Raw genomic sequence first — 22,982 nt, forward strand, 5'->3', positions numbered from 1 at the left:
CTTTGCTGACTACACATCACAAAGCATTATTAGCGAAAAGAATAATATTTAAAGCATACCTTCAGGTAAAAGGATACGAAAAATCATTTGAAAAAATGCATATAAAGCTCCCCAAATGCTTTGATTTCATGTACTATACTTTTGTTTATTACAAAAAATGTAATAATATAACAGACGCTTACTTTATTAATTTATTGCTGTCTTTCATCATATAAAAATACACTATTTATTACCCCCAACAATTCACTATCTTGGTTAATATGGAACAGAAATCTGTCTTCGATAAAATAATAATAATTTAAGCGTTTATATTTCTTCCTAGCGTATAAGGGACTAATATTTAAAATATAGCTCATCTATAATAAATATTTTAACAATGTTATTTCAACTGGTTACCGTGTATTTTTAAGAATTAAAATTCCGTATTTTAATGTTTTTAAGAGGGTATCTCAAGTTTCTGTGTAGCGCTTCTTCGACATAATTTGACTTCAATGTCTACATTACAGGTAATTTATTTAAGCCATTTACAGACTGCAAAACACCTACGTGAATTGTCACAATATTTTTTTAGTCCGACAAATTTCTGTGCGTGGGCGGTTTGAAAACACCGACATTCTATTGTCTATGGTCAATGTTTTCGCTTCATAGGTATTTTTTAAGTTCTATGTGAATAATTTTTAGTTCTTAAACTTTAACAAAATTACGACCTCAAAATCAAACTATAAAACTTATGTTATTTTTCAATAAAATTAATATTTTTTATCAACTTTATTTGAGATTCGTAATAGTAAGTTAATTATTAAAAAACATTATCGTTAAAATTTTCCACATTTTGGGTAATTTTGCCTATCTAGCAATATTAACATCGCAAGTATCGCCCCGGCACAGAAAAGTTTGTCAGACTACATCATGGAAACTTTTATTTTGTCATTTTGTGAATTGCCATTCATTAACATGTGAATCCCACCCAACCCAATAATCAAATGTATGTTATAATTTCAATTTAAATTTTAATCTAAATACGATAATTATTATCAGTTTAGAATAAAATTTACTTTTTCTTCTCTCAAATGTGTCACTATAATTAGTTCTAATAAAAATTGTGACCCAAAATGACGTCTATTCACCTCTCACTCACTCTATGTATGAGCGAGAAACATAGCGCCATTTTAGATTACATCCTTTATTGGAAGAAGTTATTCATAAATAAATATTTATGTCGACTTATTATGTATTCGTTGTCCCTTTCACACCTACCACTCGTAGGCAAATCAGAGCGAGACGCAAAATAACAAGTAGTACAATACATGTGAGTATTTACAAGATATGTATTTAAAACAACACTATTATTTATTATTATATTTATTTTATATATGTATTTAAAGGGCGGAGTCGTTCACTGACTTATGTTGAAATAGTTTAGAAAAATGGCAGTGACTTTATTTAGGCAATTACATAATGTTACGCCATCGGAAATACAAAAAATATAATCTTTAAATTATGGTTCACGTCTGTTATTTATAACCAATCTGTCTACGTTTTGTTTACCAAAGATTGAAATTTCATGTTTTCTTCCCACTAGTAGTCATCAAATTACGATGTTTTATTTATTTTATTACCTTTATTACGTCATTTATTAACAATTTTTTTAGGGATAAAGTTAAGTTGTGTAAGGTTTTGCTCGACGTTTTTAAATTAATTTATACAAAGCGTCTTTCGGTGGATATAATATAAAAAAGCTGCACAAAGTACCCATTATTTCCATATATTACCATAACATATATTTTCAGTCATATTAGAGCACTTTTTGGTTTTACAAAACTGAAATACATCTAGTATAGTCCGCGCCAAACTGCTAGTCCACTCTAAAGTTGTTGCGAGCAGGTGTAGTCATACAATTTGCTATGGCGACGCGATTCATTTATATTCAGAGTCGACTAGCAGTTTTACGGCTACATTTTATTAACACTTAAAACATTTGAAACTTTACGAAAGCCCGTAACCCAATCCAATAACCCTTTAATCGCACAACAAGTCAGTGAGCCGACCCCAAATTTGTACCAGCTAGAAGGCCACTCATTGTAAACTTTTCAAGTACTTAGATTTCTTCTTTAATATATTCTTAACGTCCGCTAACATGTCCTGTAGGCCGCTACAGAGCTTCTGTTCTACCGGACACGTGTATTTATTATCAATGTTTAGTTTCGCGAGTTCGTCTTGTAACGTCGACTTGTAGTCATAGGTCGGCCATTTTTCAAAAATATCTTCTAGTAGTGCTATCGTGTCCTGAACGGTGTCGTTTAGGCTGCTAAGAGTTTCTAGTGTTTTGATCTGATCGGGGGATTGGTTGGCCTTCTTTTTAGATTTCTTCGCGTTCGCCGGCGCCATTAGCTCGTTGCACACGCCCAGCAAGAACGTTATGATTCCTATGAACTGAAAATTTAATAAAAACTATTATTAGGTCTACAAAATTTTCGATTATGAAAGAAATATGTATTACTTTATAATTTATTAATGTAGAATTTATAATGGCATAAATATAAGTTTACTTGAGATGCTGTGGGTTTATGTAGCTTACACCATGCCCTCTTTATCAGTACACAGCATAAAACTATTATTACACAGTACCAAATCCTCACCATAACATTCTATCAATTGACCCACCTCAACAAAATGCGAGTAGAGCTGCAGCGCATCTCTTAACCCTGCTGCAGTGGGCCTCCCCGCCGCAGTGAGCGCAGCGCTGCAGTCGCGCAGCGTGCGCTCCGCCCGCGCCGCGTGCGCCCGCGCGCCCGCCGCGTCCGCCGCGCACAGCGAGCACACAGCGGATAGCGTGACGGTGTACAGCTCCCGGTACGGGATGGGGGAGTTCACGAACGCTGGGGGATTAGTAACGATATATTAATATCTATGTGGCATACTCTAGGTGTAGTTTTTTTTAATAGAAGACAATGAATCAAATCAAAAGCTCGACAGTTTGAGATCCGTGTCTTACAAAGATACATATTAGTTCCTAGAGAACCATCAGGGGCCAAATATAAATATTTGAGAAACGAACTATTGAACAATAGCACCGGTCGAAGTGACACAAAAAAAAAGCATTTGGTCTAAGATCCCAATATAGGTCGGCCTTTGCCAAACTAATTAGTGGATGATAGTTTTTTTATACCAAATTAAATATGTCAAAAAATAATTGCAAATGGGTTGACTAAAAAAATTAGGTTTAATTAACCTGCGCCCTCCGCGCGCTCTACGCACAGCGCCACATCCGACACACTCACCTACGATCCTGCTAGGTCCGGGGCCAGCTACAGTCCGCCTCTCCCGACCTCCGTGCCTCGCGCGGGCTGCGGCCAGCGCCTCCCCCAGCGCCGCCACACCCGCCCTCAGCTCCGCAGCCCTTGCCTCTCCACACGCGCCTCGTCCCGCTCCCTCCGCGCACTCCACGCACAGCGCCACCGCCGACACGATGCCGTCCTTCAAGCGCAGGTACGCGACGTCCTTCTCGAACGTGCGCGCCTTCACGTTAGGGTCCTCCAGCTGCGGCGGCTCCCAGTTCACTATCGCGTTCAGGTCGCGGTTGTCTCTGAAACCAAATGGCAGATGTTACTCGTTGTAAATAATATAATATAGTTTTTAATATTTTGTTTTACTACCCTAACAATATCATAAATAAATCCATAGCCTCATTTGTAAGTTGACTGCTATTTACGTCCATCCATGAAAGGATCTAAACAAAAAATAACAAGTACTACACGCTAGAATTATCATTCACCAGAACTGGGAGGACAATTCGGGATGAGCATTCAACGGAGCTAAACAGGCGATCGTGCTCACTCACCTCACGTGGAATGCACACGCAAGCTAGGACAGGCACTCACCGGAGCTGTACGGGGCGCGAGACGAGTGCTCACCGGGGTTGGGTGAATGGCGCGTTTCCACTCCTCACTCACCGGGGCTGGGCGGGCGGCGGGGGCGGCGCGTGCAGCGGGGCGGGCGGGCGGCGAGGGCGCTCCCTGTGCTCACTCACCGGGGCTGGGCGGGCGGCGGGGGCGGCGCGTGCAGCGGGGCGGGCGGGCCGGCGAGCAGCGCGAGGGCGGCGCGCTCGCGGGCGGCGAGGGCGCTCCAGGCGCAGGCGTCGAGGCGGGCGCCCCACGCCACCAACTCCACCAGCTTCTCGAACGTGCCGTACTTGTACGCGTACGTCACTTGCTCTATACTCTGCAAGCCCAAAACACTACCATTAACTTTTATATCTGGCTCGAAGGACCAAAAATATGTCTAGCTTAAAAAATGTAGAGAAAAAAACTGTACGAATAACAATTATCCATTGTGATAACGTGGTGTCAGACATCCCTGGCACAGTTGTGGTATCATAATAGGGTGACAATAATTAAGACTATACAATGTTTCGTATTATTCCTTTGGATAATAGAAAATTAATAAAAAGGTAAAGTAATAAATTAATAGAAAGCCCATTCTGAATTATTATTTTTCTTTTTTTTAGTCCCACACTAATATTCTCTTTATAGGAATCGTGGGTGCCATGGACACAAAGACAAAGATGATATCTAAATTCATCACTCAGATAACAGTCTAGCCAGGAACAGCGATGGAACCCGGAACCCTTTGTGCGTCAGACCGGTATGGTGACCGCTCCGCCACACGGGTCGTCGCGTACAATACTTATGATAACACGTTTAACATTAAAAAGTACTCACATCTTTCGTATGATGATGATGGAAGGCTCTGGTATCGGCCAGTAGTCGGAGCGCCTTCGCGGGCGCTAAGGCTCCCGGCAGCCGGTACGCGTGCAGCCAGCCTAACGACACCAGCTGCACGTGCTTCGCCTCTAGCCGCGCGTACGCTGTGCTCGCTGCCCACGCGTTACCTGTAAAAATATGATGATTTTTATTACCGATTAAGAAAATTGATTCTGTATTCGACTGCTATGTATGTATGTATACTTGTATGTCTGCAATTTTTTAAGAAACTACTGATCCAATTTGCATGGAGTTTTAGTTATAGTATAATATAAGAGTAGCTGACGGTTGATGGCTAATGCGCCTATTGATATATGTAATAAATCCTAAAGAAGATTAGATTCCTACCTAAGGTTTGCTACAGATACGCCGCTACCCCTGACGACTAAGCTGGAATGCCTCGGAAAAGTATGTCTTCCTTATCACACCCTTCAAACTGAAACACAGCAGCGCTGACCACTGCTGTTATGAAGCAGAAAGGCTTAAAACTTAGGCGGTGGTGCCGCCGGCGTCGAACTACAGAGGTTTTACCACCTTTATTTAATTTAATTTCAAAGCGTTATTTGTGAATGTATTATTAAAAGCTGTAGATTTTCTCATGTAATAATTACAAAAAATATACAAACATACCCAACAAATGATACACGGACACCAGGAGTAGTTTCGCGTGGAAGTTCGCCGGTGAGTGGTGCAGCACCAGCTCTAGCAGACTCGCCGCCTCCACCAGCGGCGCTGTCGTTTCTTGCTGTAGCGCTGAAAAGGATTTAATACATATTACATTCATGGAAATTGAAAATTAATTTAATTTTCAACACGGCCATAAGATTTATATTATTATCTAGGTTAAGATATATAACAACTGGAAGGTATGACTTTGAAGCCATGCTCTCCAAAGTACGCACAAAATTTAGTCACTAACGGTCGCCCCTCCTGCTCCGTACCTCATGTTGCTTAACTTTGTATATGGCTTAAAAGGGTGTAGCAAAAGACAAATTACAGCAGACTTCAGTTAGGATTCAACCCTATTTTGTCCCTGTAGTTCCGGGACTAGAATAGGGCTACGATATCCCCTGCCTGTCGTAGGAGGCGACTAAAAGGGGGCTTCCGGGGTTGCGGACGGCAAGAGTGGGAGCTCGAACCGTCCAGCAAGCGACCCCGGGAAGGACGGCGGTATGTGTGGTCGCATACCGTCGTAAACACTACATGGTGTGGGAGGAGCGAAAACTGCTCCCCCAGGGTAGAGGCCGTTGGGCATCGCGCTTGGAGGGCTCCGGTTGTGTTCCGTTGGAGATCCCGGAGTTCACCAACAAGCGTTGAGGACGGCCACCGGGGGGGTTTTAGTGCGGTAAAAATCCCACATAACCCGGCGTCGCTCCCACGTCGTCGGGTACCTTTTGAAGGTTTTCCCCTCGAGAAGAAAAAAAAAAAAAAAAAGGATTCTACCCTATTTGGGATTGATTTATAGATATCCATATACTCCTATCGCTATCTATAGCAGTGACCACTTACTATAAAGTGAAAAGAGCATGAAGTTCATCTGATGTATCAAGTCCTACTTCGATTTAGGTCTGCATTCATGAATTTATCATTGCTTAACTTTATAGACCGATGACAAAGACTAATCAAGCTAAATAGATTACTAACACCAAACTCACCAGCATGACAGTACAAATGCGCCCCAAGCGTCGCATACCCGTCCACAGCGCAGAACTCAGTCAGACTGGAGGTCAGCAACCTGTCCCTCAGACACCTGAGGTACTGTTCCCGGAGGACGGTGGCCAGCTCCAAACTGTACTCTGGCGTCGCCGGCTCAGCTGTCAACCGCCACGCGCCGAAACACGACACGTGGCGTTGGATGTCATCTGGCTAAATAACGGGAGATTTTATTGTAGAAACGATAATTGAAAAAATATACCACGAAAAAAAATTACATAAGAAATAACAGATGTTAAATAAGAAATGTCAGGTGTTAATAGTGTAGAAATAAGATGAATTAGGTGTTAATAATAGCAGAAATAAGGACAGGTGTTAAAACAATTGAAGAAAAAAGAAAAGTGTTAACAACTGTAGCAATAAGATATACGAGGTATAAATAAAATAGCAGAAATAAGGACAGGTGTTAATAATTGTAGTAACAGGGTAATACAATATTAGGCTAATAGAAATTGCAGAAATAAGAAACAGCATAAATTAATAACAATGCAGAAATAACATATAGCATGTGTAAATAAGACTGCAAAAATATGTCAAAGAAGAAAAACAGAAAGGGAACAGTAAAAAAAAGAGGAATTTCTTTTCATTGTTCCATTAGATAAATACTACTTACAGTCCGCGGTTCACTATTCTCGTCAAATCCTAAACATGTCAAAAAGTCTCTACTGTGTTCCTCTCTCTCCTTCTGAGGTATCATTGCTAAATACGGCCTTAGGTCGGGTACTGCACAGGGCTTGTGCGCGAACACCCTTAGATACTGTACACATAGCGCCACCCCACTCCCGAGCAACGCTGTCGGATCACCATCTTTCGACAACCGTCTCCATAGCTCCAGTCTAGCTAAATAAGGCCCTCGTAGCGTCCGTCCTGACGACATACTTTCAACTAATTGACATATAAACTCATGGCACTTCTCCGCTGTGTCGTCCGCTGTGTTGTCAGTGTCATTGGCACTGTTGTCATTACCGTTCATCAACTCGAAAACTGAGTCGAAGTACGGCAAATAGTAGTCCCATCGGTCCTGATTATCCCATAGCAGCTCCTTGCAAATAAGATTCAGTCTCCTCCAATATCCTAGCTTCTTCAAATACGGTATACATGCTTGTGCTGTCGACCCTGGTACTAATTGGGAGTATAAAGGCCCTTCAATAAACTTTAAGATGTCCTCCCATTTTTCTTGGAGCTCCAAAATCATGATATACAATCTCGCTTCCTGTTCAGCCTCCATTTTGTTTTCCGTTATGAACATGTCTACCATTCTTTGGGCTAGAGACAGGAGGATATTTTTCTTTGTTTCGTCATCTGTTGCTTTTGCCTGCAATGAAAGGAAGAAAAATAGTTAACAAGTGATACTTATTATAATAATTGCAGTGTAATCTAGCTACAAGCAAAATTCAACAGTTTTTTTTTTCACATCTTATGTATAAATATGAACAAAAAAATGTGAGCCGTCACGACGCCTGTCAGATGTGAAACATCGACATTATTTTGTAAAAGTAATATGCAGAAAAGAACATATTGTGATAGGAACTAAATATGTCATAATGATAAAATAAAATATTACGATTTTTTTCCAGATAACGATGACTATTTATTGAATAAACATTTATTTTCATTAAATACAAAAATTTACGAATTTATTTCAAATCGTGACTACTTAATTTTGCGCATGGCGACGCGTCGCCACACCGTACACACTACTGCATATGGACTGTATATATATACCATCGTATAGCGTGGCGACGCGTCGCCACGCCAGAAATCGGTTTTACGTGCGGCTATAGATGTTTCACATCAAAAAGAATTGCTAAAATACACATAGTATATACACAAGTATATATGAAGAGTGAAAGAACTTGCATAGGTTTAATTTCTTATCACATGACAAAGTTTTCTGTAATGTTTTGAAAGCTATGAGGACTTCAAAACCCCTGAGTCATGATGAACCTTTTTATTCTACAAATACTTTGCTATCAGAGTTTATATTAATGTCCCTACGTGTGTCCCTATGTGTAATCCCTACTTCTGAGCTCAAAACAGCTCAGAAGTAGGGAGATATTTCTAACAACACGAAATAAACACTGTCAACTTTGGCTTTAACCCTTCTAATCCTAAAATACATTAACCAAATACAAATATGAAAATCATAATACCTGTAAAACAATACTCATAACCGCCCAGAAGTAGTAAGGGTTCTTGGGCGCGAACTTGTACAGGGCCATGGCGGCGCGTTGCTGTGCCCGCGGCTCACCCACACGTACATACGACATGAAGAGGTGGGAGTGGAGCTCTTCACTCAGAGGCTCCACCTTCACCGCCGCCTCGTATATCTCGCACACTTTGTGGACTTGAAAGAGAAGTTAAAACAAATTTTGAAGGTAGTAGGAACACTGTTAGTAGGAAGGTACCACCAAGCACAGTTCTAGTATAAAACAGTTTCAGGATGCTATTTATATAATATGACAATACAATATTTTTAGATATAGGAGTGGCAGACGAGTATGCAAACCACCTGAAGGTAAGTGGTTACTTCCCCATGTAGATATCTGTAATCAACCCCAGATAAGACCTACCTGACATTGGTCACAGATGCACCACTATCCCCGAGGACTAAGCTAGAATGCCTCGGAAAGGTATGTCTCCCTTACTACAAACAAGAACCGAGCAGCAATTAGCAGCAGTGATATTATTACACAGAAATATAGGTAAGTTTGAAAATTTAAAAAGTGATAGAACGCTTATGTCGATGTATCTTAAATTATTTTATTCATTTATATTTTAGATTGTTTCAGCAATAGATATACAAGCTATTTCAAATCAATAATTTTATAACATTTTCTTATCTAATCTATTATCCAAAAGAGTCAAAATAGACAATAAATATTGTTATACAATAAAAATTTGTGAAATGAATTTAATGAATTAATTTAACTAATTTAATGAATTGGTGATTTTTTTTAATGATTGATGATTGAAATGAAACTAATTTAATGAATTCAAAACCAAGCCATACATACACTTGAGTAACATAGTAATGTAATAAAGTGTCCATTTTAATGTCTTTGATTTTTTTTACAATGAGAATAATTTAATTATATCATGTGTTACTTTAACAAATCTATTGGTGAATTAAAAAAAGGAGTTGTGATATATTATAATGTTGATGAATAATCAAATTTAGCTATTCAACCATCCCATATAGGAACGTTGTAATGGAATATGGCAGACCAGTGAACCATTTACAACTCTTATCTATATTCTCCTAGCAAGCCATAGCCTTTGTTAACTTATAATTCAACTTTAACATGTAATTTATACAGCATTCGTGATATAAACGAGGGATTACACACACAAGCAAAATCAAGTTTACGACAAGCTGGTGACACTCACATTGCTGGGACTCTCTGTACGTGATGGTCATCGCCTGGAGCGTGGTGTCGTCGCTCGGCTTCTCTTCAGCGAGCGCGTCCAACACCGTGTGAGCCTCCGAAGCTTTTCCTAACCTAAAAAGTGCTAGCGCCTTCAACGCCCGCGCCGCTTGCAACGTCGGGCTCTTCTTCAACACCTTCTCCGCCTCCTGCAGAGCCTTCTTATTGTTCCCATTATCCAACCAATCTACAACCAAATTGAACAATTAACGTAAATATTACCCCCACAACTCATATAGGTTAGTGGTTATTCACCATAAATCGGACGCAGCCGACGCTCCACGATACCGTCCTGCGTGTGCTGTGGCTGCACCGCCATTTTTCATTTATAAAGCCTTTTCAGCGGATTTAAACGGCCTTTTTGTGTATTTTTTTCAATTTTAAGCAGCACGTTTGTTTTGAGATTGTCTTTGGGTGCAGTGACAGTGACGTTTGATGGGGTTGCCGGTTTGCTTTGCGCGACCCACAGATAACACACAATACTTGTAGATAAAATATAATACTATTTTGGCGACGAAAAATATTCTGTGCGCCTCCATTTTGTTTAATATTTATTAGAAGTGAATTAACCAAATAATTTGTTAAGTGAACTAATATATCTGTCTCGGTAGTCTCAGTGCATAACTACACCGTATTGCGTCTTTTCTATAACGTCGTCGACGTTAAAATCGGACATGTTTCTAAATCTCACCTAAATAACTAATAACAACCTAATTTAAATTTCTTATCTAAATTAATTTAAATCTGTTGTGACATTATTTCTCAAAAGCAGTTGGTGAGGTATATTGATTTCCTACAAGTATAATATATTTGCAGTAGGTCTAATTCGAGATCCACGGTTTGAATTTCACGGATCTCCAATTTTTCAAGTCGCTTTTCAGTTTCGTCCTTTTAGTGTAATTCGTTCGTCATTTAAATATAATTAAATCTACACACTCGAATCACTCCCTGGACTGGCCATCTCCAACCATCAGGAGGTCGACCATCCGCTCGGTAACGACGCATAAGTACAGAATCACCCACTTAACAGTGGGATGATACATTTTTTATTATTCTATAATGTTTTAAATAACATTATATTATTATGAATTAATAACAAGAATCCGGGGGGTGTTTACCAACCGAGAATCTGCCCGGGAGAAGAGGGGATCCTCGAGACCCGAAATTCCATGCCCACCGCCCTTATGTTAACATAGCCTTAGGATATGAGAGTCCCGGAGGGTATGACGTCCCACTTCAAGTCAAAACGCTCTCGAATGAGTTTACTATCAATCTCTTCTACTGATAATCTAATAAGCTTAAAAACTTGCTTCAGACATAAGCCCAGCATCTGCAAGCAGAGTCTGTTTCTTGCTTTATAGACTCGTTAGATATTGTATCTTTCTATTTGTAAATAGCGCCACAAGGCCTACGCCAGGAGAGGCGATGACTAGTTATTGTTTTAAATTTTTTCAAATTCCAATGGGAAAAAAAAAGAAAGTTTCAGAAAATTACCATTCTGAATCAGACAAGTTCCTACGGTTGTTTGTATCTATCTGTTGCTTGTAAGTTTTTAATGGTTTTAGTTTCTTTCGGAGAACCATTACATTTTTTATTCCAACAAACACATCAATTAGCTCGTATTATAATATCAATATGAAAATCGTGTTTGCCAATAACTAACCGAATTTTTAGGAAGTGAAATAAATCAAGGCCGTAACATTTAAGCGTTTAATTTAAACATAAATATAATTTACAAAGTTTCGAATTAAATCTAACTTAAAATTATACACTCATTTCAGATCGAAATAAATTTACACTGGGGTGTATTTCGGAATCATATTTACTGAGTCTCTGAGACCAATAAATTATAATTAATTTATTTTTTGAAGTTACACTTCTTTTGGCGCGTTTGGATAAAATGATGAAGGATGTTTTATAACACCGATCTAAAATCGACACTATAAAAAGGTTACCAAGAAAGGAATTTTCAAATATTTCATATTTAGGTATCATATGACACGAAAGGTACGATACGTACCAATCATTTATTACTTTTTTTGTAATAGATTCACTCCTTGAGCATGCCCTTATCATTATGAAATGGGCCAAAGAAGTAAAACTTCTCTGTGCGTACATAAATACACCCACACTTTTTACATATATTTTGAGATCCAAAAATACATCCCCAAGTCGTATCAATCATATCCAATCACGCAAACAATGAACAAGCTTTCATTCTTATAACTAAAAGGCAGTGTTGTTTTCAAATTCGTTGGGAGTATCATTTGGCTCTTAGGTCTACAGTTTCGAAGCCCAATTCCGTGATCGGCTTCGGGGAGGAGATTTCTGGAGGGGACGCTAGGGATAGCGAAGATCTCTTGTGCCTGGGCGGCGGCACAGGCGCGGGGGGCGCCTTCTTCTTCAAGAGATTCTTTATCCTCATGCCTCCTCTGTAGTAGTACAGGTAGATGCCCGCAAGCACACCGACGGCAACGAATAGCGTGACGAATGCAATAAGAACTCCGTACCATGCGCTTCCTGAGGTTTCCTCCGGTTCTGGCAGGGTTGGTTTCCTGCTGGGCGGTACGTACGGTGGTCTCGGACGCCTCGTGGTCGTGGTGAACTTGTCACTGATCTCAATATCCGCACACGCGCGGAATTCCTCTTGAGGCCCGCAGCCCACTGCTCCGGTGCCGTCAGGGCATGTTCCCCAGTTATTCCCAGCTATGTATCTCCATTGCAGGACACAATGGGTACACTCCAGTCCTTCGGGCAGCCGGTACTTCATCTCGTAGATTTTGTTTCCCTCCTTAGGATAGAATTTGCTCTCATTTCTGCCGCCTAATTGTAGCACATTTTTATCTAGGCACTCCTGCGTGGTGTCTTTGTGGTCTTCACAGACCCTGAACTCAAAGAATCCATTGTGAGAGGCAGTTAGCTCAACTTTGATGGCAATAACGTCCCGTGGAGCGTATTTTCGGACGATAACACCCTTGTAGAACCGCCCGCCGAATTCATGTGGTCTGGGAGGCGCCGCGTCCCAGGCGTCACCACACACCCCACACTTTCCGTTGTTCCTGTTCCATTGTCTAGAGAAGCCACCACAGTACAGCTCATGGTCGTTGTAGTTGTGTGGAGTGTCGAACCCGTACCGCCAAGCGGAGGCTCGGGAAGGAGGTTCAATAAGCCGCCCGTGGCCGTTGACACCATCCCATAACACCACTAGAACAGCTAGCCCGCACCATATTACCTGGAACAAGGTAAATATCACATTAGTTTTTGTCTCAAAGAGCCCACAAAAAGAACGTCATATTTCGAACATTTAAATCAAAGTGCTTTTTAACTTATTGTCAAATTTAATAGTGGAAACTGTTTATTCTTCTGTTTGTGTCTCTGAACCATTTAACTATGTAATATAGCATGAATTGTTTGTTTCCCAAATAAATAAATAAATAAAAGTAAATATTAAAATTATTTCCCTTAATTGTCTATATTGTAGGGTCACTATCACAAGTAATTTAAATAGGACAATCTGTTTGTAATAAACGTAGACACTTTACTATCATGCCGGTAACACGGTTCACACAACTAAATTTCACTAACAGCAATGTGACAATTATACCTAATTTAGATTTCTCTTTTTACTTTAACATTTCTAACTTCAAATAAAACATTCGTTAAAATATTTCACACATGAAATTGAACATTTTAGTGCAGATATTTAAAACGGAGAAACTACATTAGCATTGCTTCTCACGGCAATCACAAGATATTTTATGACTTTCAACAGTTATTGATTACATAAACTCGAAAGCAAAAACATTTATAAAAACTATTAAGAACGAAAATGTTTGAGATTTTGTACACATATAGATACTTTGCATGCACAAGCCATAGAATATTTGTCACCTATATCTTTTATTATTATCGATTTATTGTAGATCCTATTTTATGTTATAAGTAAGTAGTGCTATAAATTACAAAAACAGAACTACGTAATAGGTTTAAAAAACAAAAGCTTATAAAACATTACTGTTACAGAATTAAAAAGTAAAAAGTGAACATTACATAATGGAAGAGTTACCATCTATCTGGATTTACCAGGATATAGTTTAGGTTTTTTTAAGTTTATTAATGGTACGAGTACTGTACTCAAAAGAAAATTATCATAGAGTGGTAATAAATAAAAAAAAAACATAATTATTCGAAAATAAATCACAATTTGAATGATAAATGTGTGACATAAGTGTCATAAAAATATGAATAATACAATATTGAATACATATTAGGCGTAAAATATTTAACCAAGTTTAACATTTCATCTTCGGTATTCTCTGTATAAATACGGGTGAAATTTCCAATTGGCTATAGTTCAATTTGTTTTTGTTCCCTTTAATGGAATGATGCGCGTTCATAACTCTATTTTCTACGGGGTACTTATTATGTAAAATTACGTCAATAGATAATCGTTTAGTAGTGGAAATAGTAGGTCGGATGTCATACTGATTATCGTAAAATTGTCTTTCTTTGATGTTTCTACAACGCTATTTAAGTAAAGAGGAGTATTTTTAGATTTTTGTAAGATATTGTTTGATTTCAGTATAATTGCATCTATTACTATCAAATATTTTGGTCGCCCCTCTGTTCTATATTAGATGCCCATTGTGTTATATAAAATACATAAAAAGCATATAAAAAATATGTTAATATCAGTATATAAGTTCTTTTTCTTTAAATAAAGAAGTAGCAAACAAGAATGCACTCCGCCTGCTGGTAAGTAAACATGTGTAATCAACCCTAGAGGGGATTGATGTGTTCTCTGTGGCCAAACGCGTCTGTAGCCACCCCTGAGGACTAAGTGGAATGCCTTGTGTAAGTGCATAATAAGTGTAGGTTATACATATAAGAGGTGTTGCAAGTCCTCGCGGGAAACCCCTAAACCCCTTTGTGGTTCGACTCCGGCGGCACCACCGCCACACCTATTTCTACCTAATAACAGCAGTGTTAGGCGCTGCTTTGTTCCGGTTTGAAGAGTGTGGTAAGGGAGATAGACTTTTCCGAGGCGTTCCAGCTTAATCCTCAGGGGTAGCGGCGCATCTGTGGCCGATCTCAGGTAGGAATATCTAATCCTATCTGGGGTTGATTACAGATGTCCATGGGCGGCAGTAGCTACTTACCGTCAGGTGGACTGCATACTCGTCTGCTACTCCTATATTATATAAAAAAAACTTGCTAGGTCTATAAGCAAGTGATTTTTTACTACGGACCGCTACCCCTGAGAACTAAGCTAGAATGCCTCGGAGAAGTATGTCTCCTTTACTACACCCTTCAAACCAGAACACGATAGCGCTTAACACTGCTGTTTTTGGGCAGAAATAGGCGTGTGTTAAAGTGTGTCCTTATTGATTAAAATTCAAATCAGCTTTGCGGTTTCTAGTATTTTTCAGTTCCTGGTGACATCATTAGGCACTATTCATTACTTAACGCCACGAATGGCAGCCAAATGTATTCTAACATGACACTTGCAATGTAGAAAGGCTTGTTTACAAGTCAAAAATACTAGCACAAGTCATGAACTATCCATGAGATTTTGCGAAATGTAAAAGTGTCATTGACTCTCATTGTGTGAAGATTTAGACGTGACTACTACCCACTCTAAATTATGCATGTATGAAATTACTGCATCAAAAATAGGCTATGGCTTTTTGGGGTTTCTGGAAAATTTCGTATAAACTAAAATCGGTAGAACTATTCGTGCCTTTTAATGACAGTAAAATATATAAGTATTAACTTCTACGTTCTGATATGAAGGGCGGCAAATGGTCTATCACAAGATATTGTGATAAGACTGTTTCTTCTACTATAGTAAAATCTTTATTTAGGTTTGAGATTGCAATGGTATTTGTCTAGTGAGAGGATGCAATACGTATTAGCCTTGATAATCTGAGACTATCAAAACATTGCCAGATCTCGTATTGTTATAGTTATCGGTATTTCCCACACTGACATTATATGATGCAACTTCCTTCATTCCCATCGGAATTGTATTGAGAAAGTTAGGAAAATAATAGGTTATTCGATACAATATTGATCAAACAAAGGGTTTAATATTGAAAGTGGAACGGTATTGCAGCTGTATACTAATCAGTACGCATTATGTATAAAATAACTAAAGCTGTTAATAAGGCATATTAGCTTTTTAACAAAACTGTCTTTTATTTGCAGTCTATGTTACAATAATTTAAAAACAAAATCATTACAATAATTGAATTAATATAACAAGATAAATTATATAATATAACAATATTTCTTATTTTGCTTTTTAATAGAAATCAATAATCATGGACAGTGTATATTTTGCAACACCAGGGTTGCGAATATTGGCTTTGAAAAAAAACTTAAAAAAAACCCCATGTGAAATTTAATTGCCTGAGACAATTAAAGTACTTTTTTACAAGCGATTCCTCATAAATTGATACCTTTAGAGAGAATAGGCTGAATGTAAATATATCTAAGTAAATAACGTCGCGTGCTGTTTTGATGTGCATCGTGCATTACCAGTCAGTGAGAAAAGGTTTGGTTTTAATACGTGAGAACATGATTGTCAAGAAATCACTATCCCACGGCAATTATTGAATTAAACGATTATTTTAGACAAGCGAGCGTATTTTATTTAATGTTCAATGTACCTACCCTGTTTTCTTTCATATCGTGTACCATAATATTAATGTATATTTATAGCGAAATTAGCCAAACTCAAGATAAACCCGCTAAGTTTTTTACCGGCTGTTTGCAGTTGAGGTCGCGTTCCGATTCGGTTGTAGTTAAGAAAAAAAAACGGACTATTTGTAAGTGCCATCGTAGGCCTATACAAATTATATTTCATTTTATTTCATTTCAGTATGTTGTCATAATCGGGACGTCCTACGAGCATCCGTATACGTGGTAACAGTAGTCCGTATTGCGGCCATTGGTCACAGTGACGAGACTCGATATTATTTATAAAATATTAACCTATTATTTTGAAAGGCCTTTTTTACTGACCACTCTACACTAGAATTATTATTGTCGCAGGTGCTACGAACATACTGATACCCAAACACCCATGTAATATTATATTTTAGTCTTGTGTGGGGAATCAAACCCGCAATGGTTTGCGTGATAAGCAGGTGGTGACCACTGTACCACGTCACTGATGAAGCGTCAAGGAAACTAAACAATCACATCAAACCAGGAAGGCATGACGCAAGATGTAGGCTACTTTGCCGTCTTCAACACCGTGGTAATTTGATTATACCCTGGCAACACCATAACTGCACCTTTGTTCTGATTGATGACCGATGACCAGTGCGTAACTGCGTAATGTAACAATTGATGCGTCACAACCTCTTTACGAAATATTTCCGGTTGCAATATCAAGTCAATAAAAAATAAATATTGATAAAATCGTGGGATTTGTGACTTGTGGAAGTTGTCTTACTAACTATAATGATAATTCTTGTAATGGACACAAGTTTCTCACACGTGGTAGAGATGGGAGCCCGAAGATTACTGCAATTGATTATTTGAAGTATATCTATTATTTTATTAAAACCAAGCAAAGTTTATCGATACCAATGGCCTGAAGCTACTCGTAATAAGCTTAACATCAGAAAACATAAAAATACGCGTCGCAAGAGTATGAAATTAAAGGATTTACAGTTTGAAACTATGCTGATCAATTTACTAACCAATAATGTAACCATTCGTTTTCATTACCTAGGTTATCATTGTACTATAGTGTAAACAACGAACAATATTCCTATGTGCTACGCATTTCGCAAACGAATTTCCGTCACATAAATAAGTTGACAGCAGTGTAGGTCAGATCTGCCATCTTGATTTGGTTTTGCCGCCAATGGTAGCGAGTGTTGCCACAGTGAAACAATTGGCGTTTGTTTGGCAAGCGCGACAGTCCACACGTGACGAGAATGAAAGGATTTTAATCAAGCCATTAAATTATTTTGCCTCGACTTCTGTCATGATGTCACATATAAAGCAAGTATTGCATGTTCGAGACGTTATGTAAACCTGAAATTCATGACTCTGTTTGCATTTCAATTCGTCCAACGACATACATAACAGAGTACGGTTGAATTTCAATAATTTTGTACTTAACAGTCAAGAAACTGTAGGAAAGTCAATATATTGACAATAATAGAATATCTATTGAGATGCTAATGTCAGAAGTGCTAGTCTTTAGGATGATTTTGTGAAAAAAAAACTGTTGTAGAAAAAGTAATCTAATCTAAATCGGGCTACTTAACATTGTTACACTTATAACTTGATGATCGGTATATTAAAATGATTAATGTTATTAAAGGTAAGTAAAACTTTTAATGACAAAAAATTGTATTACAGCGTATTTTTTTTTATTCATTTTGTGTCTGGCTCTCACTGGCGGATTTCTGTAAATATTGTGAAAAATGCCGTCTTTCAAAGCATTATTTATTTTAATCCATACAAAACAAAAGTAAAACGGTCTGTGAGTACATTTCACAAGATGGCATTGTTATTTGTTAGACGCCGAATAGAAACCTTGATCGGACTACAGCGCTGACAACGACAATAGAGTCACACACTTTTTCAATGCCGGCAAAATATGTATTGTTATGAAATCTTATTTTGTTATCAAACTGATCGCAAAGAAACGTATAGAGAATTCAATCAGTGTTATAGATTGAACATTCTTTCATTTGTAGTTTTTTTTTCTTTGATTATACTATCATACATTATTTTCATCGTACATTGGCAGTATGTATATGGTAGGAATATGTAACTGGCCAGTTGTTTCTAAAATATTAAAATTAGAGAAAATAAGAACAATGCTAACCACTTTTTGGTCAATAATTACAAAAATATAAATAAACAATAAACGGAATTCAATATCATAATCGTGTTTTTTTTCAACTCTGAACAACAAACATGAGGTGTATCCTCATGAGGTGTATAACATGAGGTGTATCCTCATGTTTGTTCATAAAATTAAATGAATCTGTTAATGCTAAGACGGTAACCGATCACCGTCTCCCAATTTGTAGTAAACGAACTATTGTTAATTCATTATAAATTGTACAGATAAATATTTTTACAGTGTGATATGCTCATTGCTCATTTAGAAAGATTGAGCTGTTTTGTAAGACGCCATAATATCATTACATCAACGACAAAAGTTTTTTTTTTCAATTCAGTTTGCATAAACATACGTGATCACATAACGACCTTGGCAACCGCGAATTTTGAACGGACTTTCGAATGTCATTAAGCTTTTTAAATAATAACCGCAAATCGGCCGGTTCCGTTAGGCGTGTGCAGTTTTCACTTTCTTCGCGGCCACGAAAGCGAATGTCGAACGCATACTAAACAACTATCGACTGTTTGAAGATTGACCATAATAAAATCAGCTGTTTGGTTGTAAGGTTTTATATAATTGATGTGATAGCTTACTGATATCAATTTCGATATGGCTTGGAGTTCTGATTAGTTATCACCTGTTTTAAGTTGAGAGAGCTTTAAAAAGGATCTCTAAGGTATGTGAAGTCACTTGGCCAGCACGGTGGACTATGGCCTAATCCTTCTCATTCTGACAGGAGACCCGTGCCCACCAGTGTGACGGTAATGGGTTAACGACAATAATCGGGGTTCCGCGTCAATTGCCATGTTTTTGATTTTTCGAAGGTTTAATTAAAACTAAAATTAATAAATATCACCAAGGCCCAAAAAATGGCATGTTAGTTACTGACGCAAGTATTATAAACCAGTAAGTTTAATTATAATAGTTCCAGACAGCTGATGTAAATGAGGCATGGACGTGAACTATATTTTTTAATTAAGCGCCATTAAACTGGTTCCTCTTCTTTATAATGATGAGTCACTTACACGTTTTTTTTTATAATTCATCTGATTTGGCTATTTCCTTCTATATTATCATTATCATCAATATACGGAAAATTCAAACATGTTTGTATGTAGGGTACATGCATATTTTATATTTTTTAAAGTAATTTTTAATCATAATTTTATCAAATTAGGCAATCGAATTAGACAAAAATTAAAATTATATGAACTTTTCATTAATTTTTTTTTTATTATTAGCATCTTTTACAAGTTTTTTTGTTTAAGTTATATAAATTACTTTAGCTGGCAAGAGGTTTAGAATTTTACTGTAATTTTGATTAAAAAATAAAATATCTCTTTTTCAAATTAAACAATAAACAGGCAAAACCGGGGCGTATAAAAGATGGCATGCCTAATAAATTATCCATACATGCGGGTAACTAATTTAAAAGTCCAAACGAGTTAAATAACCAGAATTAATGAATTAAGTTATCAGTGATCTCTATAATTCGCCAAACCGGATGTCTAAATGTCTCGCCATATTTGAAATATTTTTGTCTATTCCGTGTTTCCTTAAAGCATCAGATAAATATTTTTTATAACGTCATCGACAAATTTTGACAAAATTTCCAAAGTAGCCTCGACTTACAGAATCTGAACAGAAAAAATGCTTATGCATAGCATAAATAAGCCAACCATGCGATGACAATCTGCCTACTAATAAGCTAGAATACTTTTCCATGGATTTTAGCTACGAATAAATATGAAAAAGTATAATGATTTCTTATAATTCAGTTTAATTTGGTTATAAAATAATATATTTTAAGCCCATTTTGGCATCAGCCGCTAAGGGTATCTTAATTTACATATAAACAATAATATTTATAATGTGTAAGTGTCGGTTATACAGCCACAGTTGCACTTCAGAGTTTTCAGTTGTACCTTTGAACCACGAAGACGATTGTTAACTCTTTAAAAACTTTTACTATCATTATAAAAACACTTAATACTCTTACATAATAAAACATCTGTTACTTATAACACGTAAGCGCACGAAAGTCAAACCAAAACAATAAACGAATAAAAGAAATGAAAAGAAATACAGTGTCGATCACGACTTGGCTTTTGTACGACAAAATTATAAAAGGAGACAGACTCTAACAAAATCACTTTCACTCATTTCTTGTTCTTTAGGGTTCCGTAAGCAAAAGGTAAAAACGGAACCCGGTTACTAAGCGTCCGTTGTCTGTCCTTTTGACCGCCTGCCCGACTGTCCGTCTGTCACAGGGCTCTCCCTATCTTTTGAGAAATAGATAGATAGATACTTAAAAAATGATGAATTACTGTAGACGCTATAAGAACATATACTAAAAATAAAAAGGTTAAAAATAAAATGGAACCGTAATAGGAAGACAGTTTAAATTCTATAATAAAATACTAAAATATAAACAAAAAATCGGTGGTACGGAACCCTCTATGTACGAGTTTGACTCTCACTTAGCAATTTTAAACGTAATTAAGTTTTGACAATCACGAACACCAGCAATATTATAAAACCGCGAAGCCAAAATATTTGGAAGGTAAGTATAGTATCTATGCGTATATTAAGCTAAAAGTCCTTGAACTTTATATGTGTCGCGTAGATGTCGACAGCTTTCAAGTTTAGGACGTATTTTTGGCAGTCTGACGTAAAAAATGTAATATACGAGTATACGCGTCCCATCAATGATATTATTACCTAAAAACTTTTTTTTTGTTTAAATATATTGTGTCAAATATGTATCTTCTTTTGGGAAAGTGAATAAAAATTCAGGAACTTTTTTTTGTGTCACAACTTACTTATGTAACAGGCGGAATTTTATTTATTTTTATATTAAAAACAAATGTATCTCCTGGGGACTCACAAAGACTCCTAAGGAGATCTCTCATACCATATGAGAGATCTCCTTAGGAGTCTTATAAAGCCTAGCCTCGTATAAAGCGAAAAAAGGCCATCAAAAGTTCTACACAACATAACCAAAATTTCAAATAATAAATTATTTCAATAGCTATTGGAATTATATCGACCTACAGTTCCTTCAAACCGAAAATCTCATTAAATCTAGTACTTCAAAGTCTACAACTTTCACTCGCCCGAACCCAGGGCTTTGTAACACTGATATTGCAGTGTTGCATATAAATAGACTATGTACTGATAATTCGATACTGGTTTCAATGTAACTCGAATGATTCATTTTGGTTTAACTGTAACCAATATTCAGATTATTTGAACTGGGTTTATTTATGTGAAATATAAGTAAGAGCAACTGAGCAAGTTTTGCTGTAAAAGCCGTTAATAATTCAGCGTATTTCATATCAACAGTATTTTAGTAGATACTCTTCTCTTAATAGGATATGTATTTTATCTACAGACTGAATTTTTTTCTTCATTACATATCTTTATCTACAACCATTAATATAATTTAAGTCGGTAGCAACGCGTTTATCAAAACCTTTATTATAAATTATAATAGTCTTCCTGTGCATCTATGCATCTGTGACCGATTTCGTACGAATCCAATTCTATTTGGGGTTGATGACAGGTGTCAATGGAGGGCAGTTACTGGTTAGTGGAGCATACTGAACTGCACGATGGTTTGTTATTTCAATTCCATAAAAAATCTATGAACATGAAATGGGAATTTCATGTGAAGTTTCTCATGACTTACAAAATAAATCTTCTAAATATATATAACTCAAAGGTGACTGACTGACGTAGTGATCTATCAACGCAAAGCCCAAACCACTGGACGGATCGGCCTGAAATTTGGCATGCAGGTAGATGTTAGATGTTATGATGTAGGCATCCGCTAAGAAAGGATTTTAATCAATTCTACCCCCAAGCGAAGCCGCGGGCAAAAGCTCGTGACTTACAAGTTGGTTTAACTTACAAATTGCTCGTAACTTATCTATAAATTAACAACTATTGCTAACTTGAATAACAAGAAAGAAAGGTTATTATAAAACAACCTTTTATGCATACATCAACTTTCTCGTATATTAAACTACCTTATTAATTCTAGACAAATAATATTTACGCTTAAGTGCCAATAAAAAGAAAGAGTGGTCGATGCGCACACAAGCGCTTATAATTACGTAATCATTTATATCTGTCATACATTTCTGTATATAATTTCGAATTGAAATTGTTCTAAAAATAGCAATAACGATAATTGTTAGA

General features: G+C 37.2%; 2 protein-coding genes across 2 annotated transcripts in view; both read right to left on the reverse strand.

Annotated features, from left to right (window-relative positions):
- Positions 1–1,213: 1,213 nt before the first annotated feature.
- Positions 1,214–10,349, reverse strand: psidin (phagocyte signaling impaired). Its single transcript, XM_073078612.1, has 11 exons — positions 10,160–10,349; positions 9,867–10,091; positions 8,630–8,823; positions 7,090–7,791; positions 6,419–6,629; positions 5,394–5,516; positions 4,722–4,891; positions 4,031–4,221; positions 3,282–3,586; positions 2,665–2,879; positions 1,214–2,433 (listed from the first exon to the last, which is right to left on the reverse strand). Exons 1-11 carry the CDS (start codon positions 10,221–10,223, stop codon positions 2,077–2,079), a joined length of 2,757 nt encoding a protein of 918 aa, XP_072934713.1. The 5' UTR covers positions 10,224–10,349; the 3' UTR covers positions 1,214–2,076.
- Positions 10,350–11,600: 1,251 nt separating this feature from the next.
- LOC140746121 (uncharacterized) overlaps positions 11,601–22,982 on the reverse strand; it is a 33,262-nt gene continuing 21,880 nt past the window's right edge. Inside the window, exon 2 of the mRNA XM_073078132.1 lies at positions 11,601–13,136. Within this exon, the coding sequence (XP_072934233.1) occupies positions 12,168–13,136 (969 nt within the window). The 3' untranslated portion in view covers positions 11,601–12,167. The remainder of the gene's footprint in view (positions 13,137–22,982) is intronic.

The sequence above is a fragment of the Epargyreus clarus genome, unplaced genomic scaffold (genome assembly GCF_041222505.1).
Source record: "Epargyreus clarus isolate Ecla_fem2 unplaced genomic scaffold, WU_Ecla_fem_2.2 ptg000012l, whole genome shotgun sequence".
In the NCBI taxonomy this organism is placed as follows: domain Eukaryota; kingdom Metazoa; phylum Arthropoda; class Insecta; order Lepidoptera; family Hesperiidae; genus Epargyreus; species Epargyreus clarus.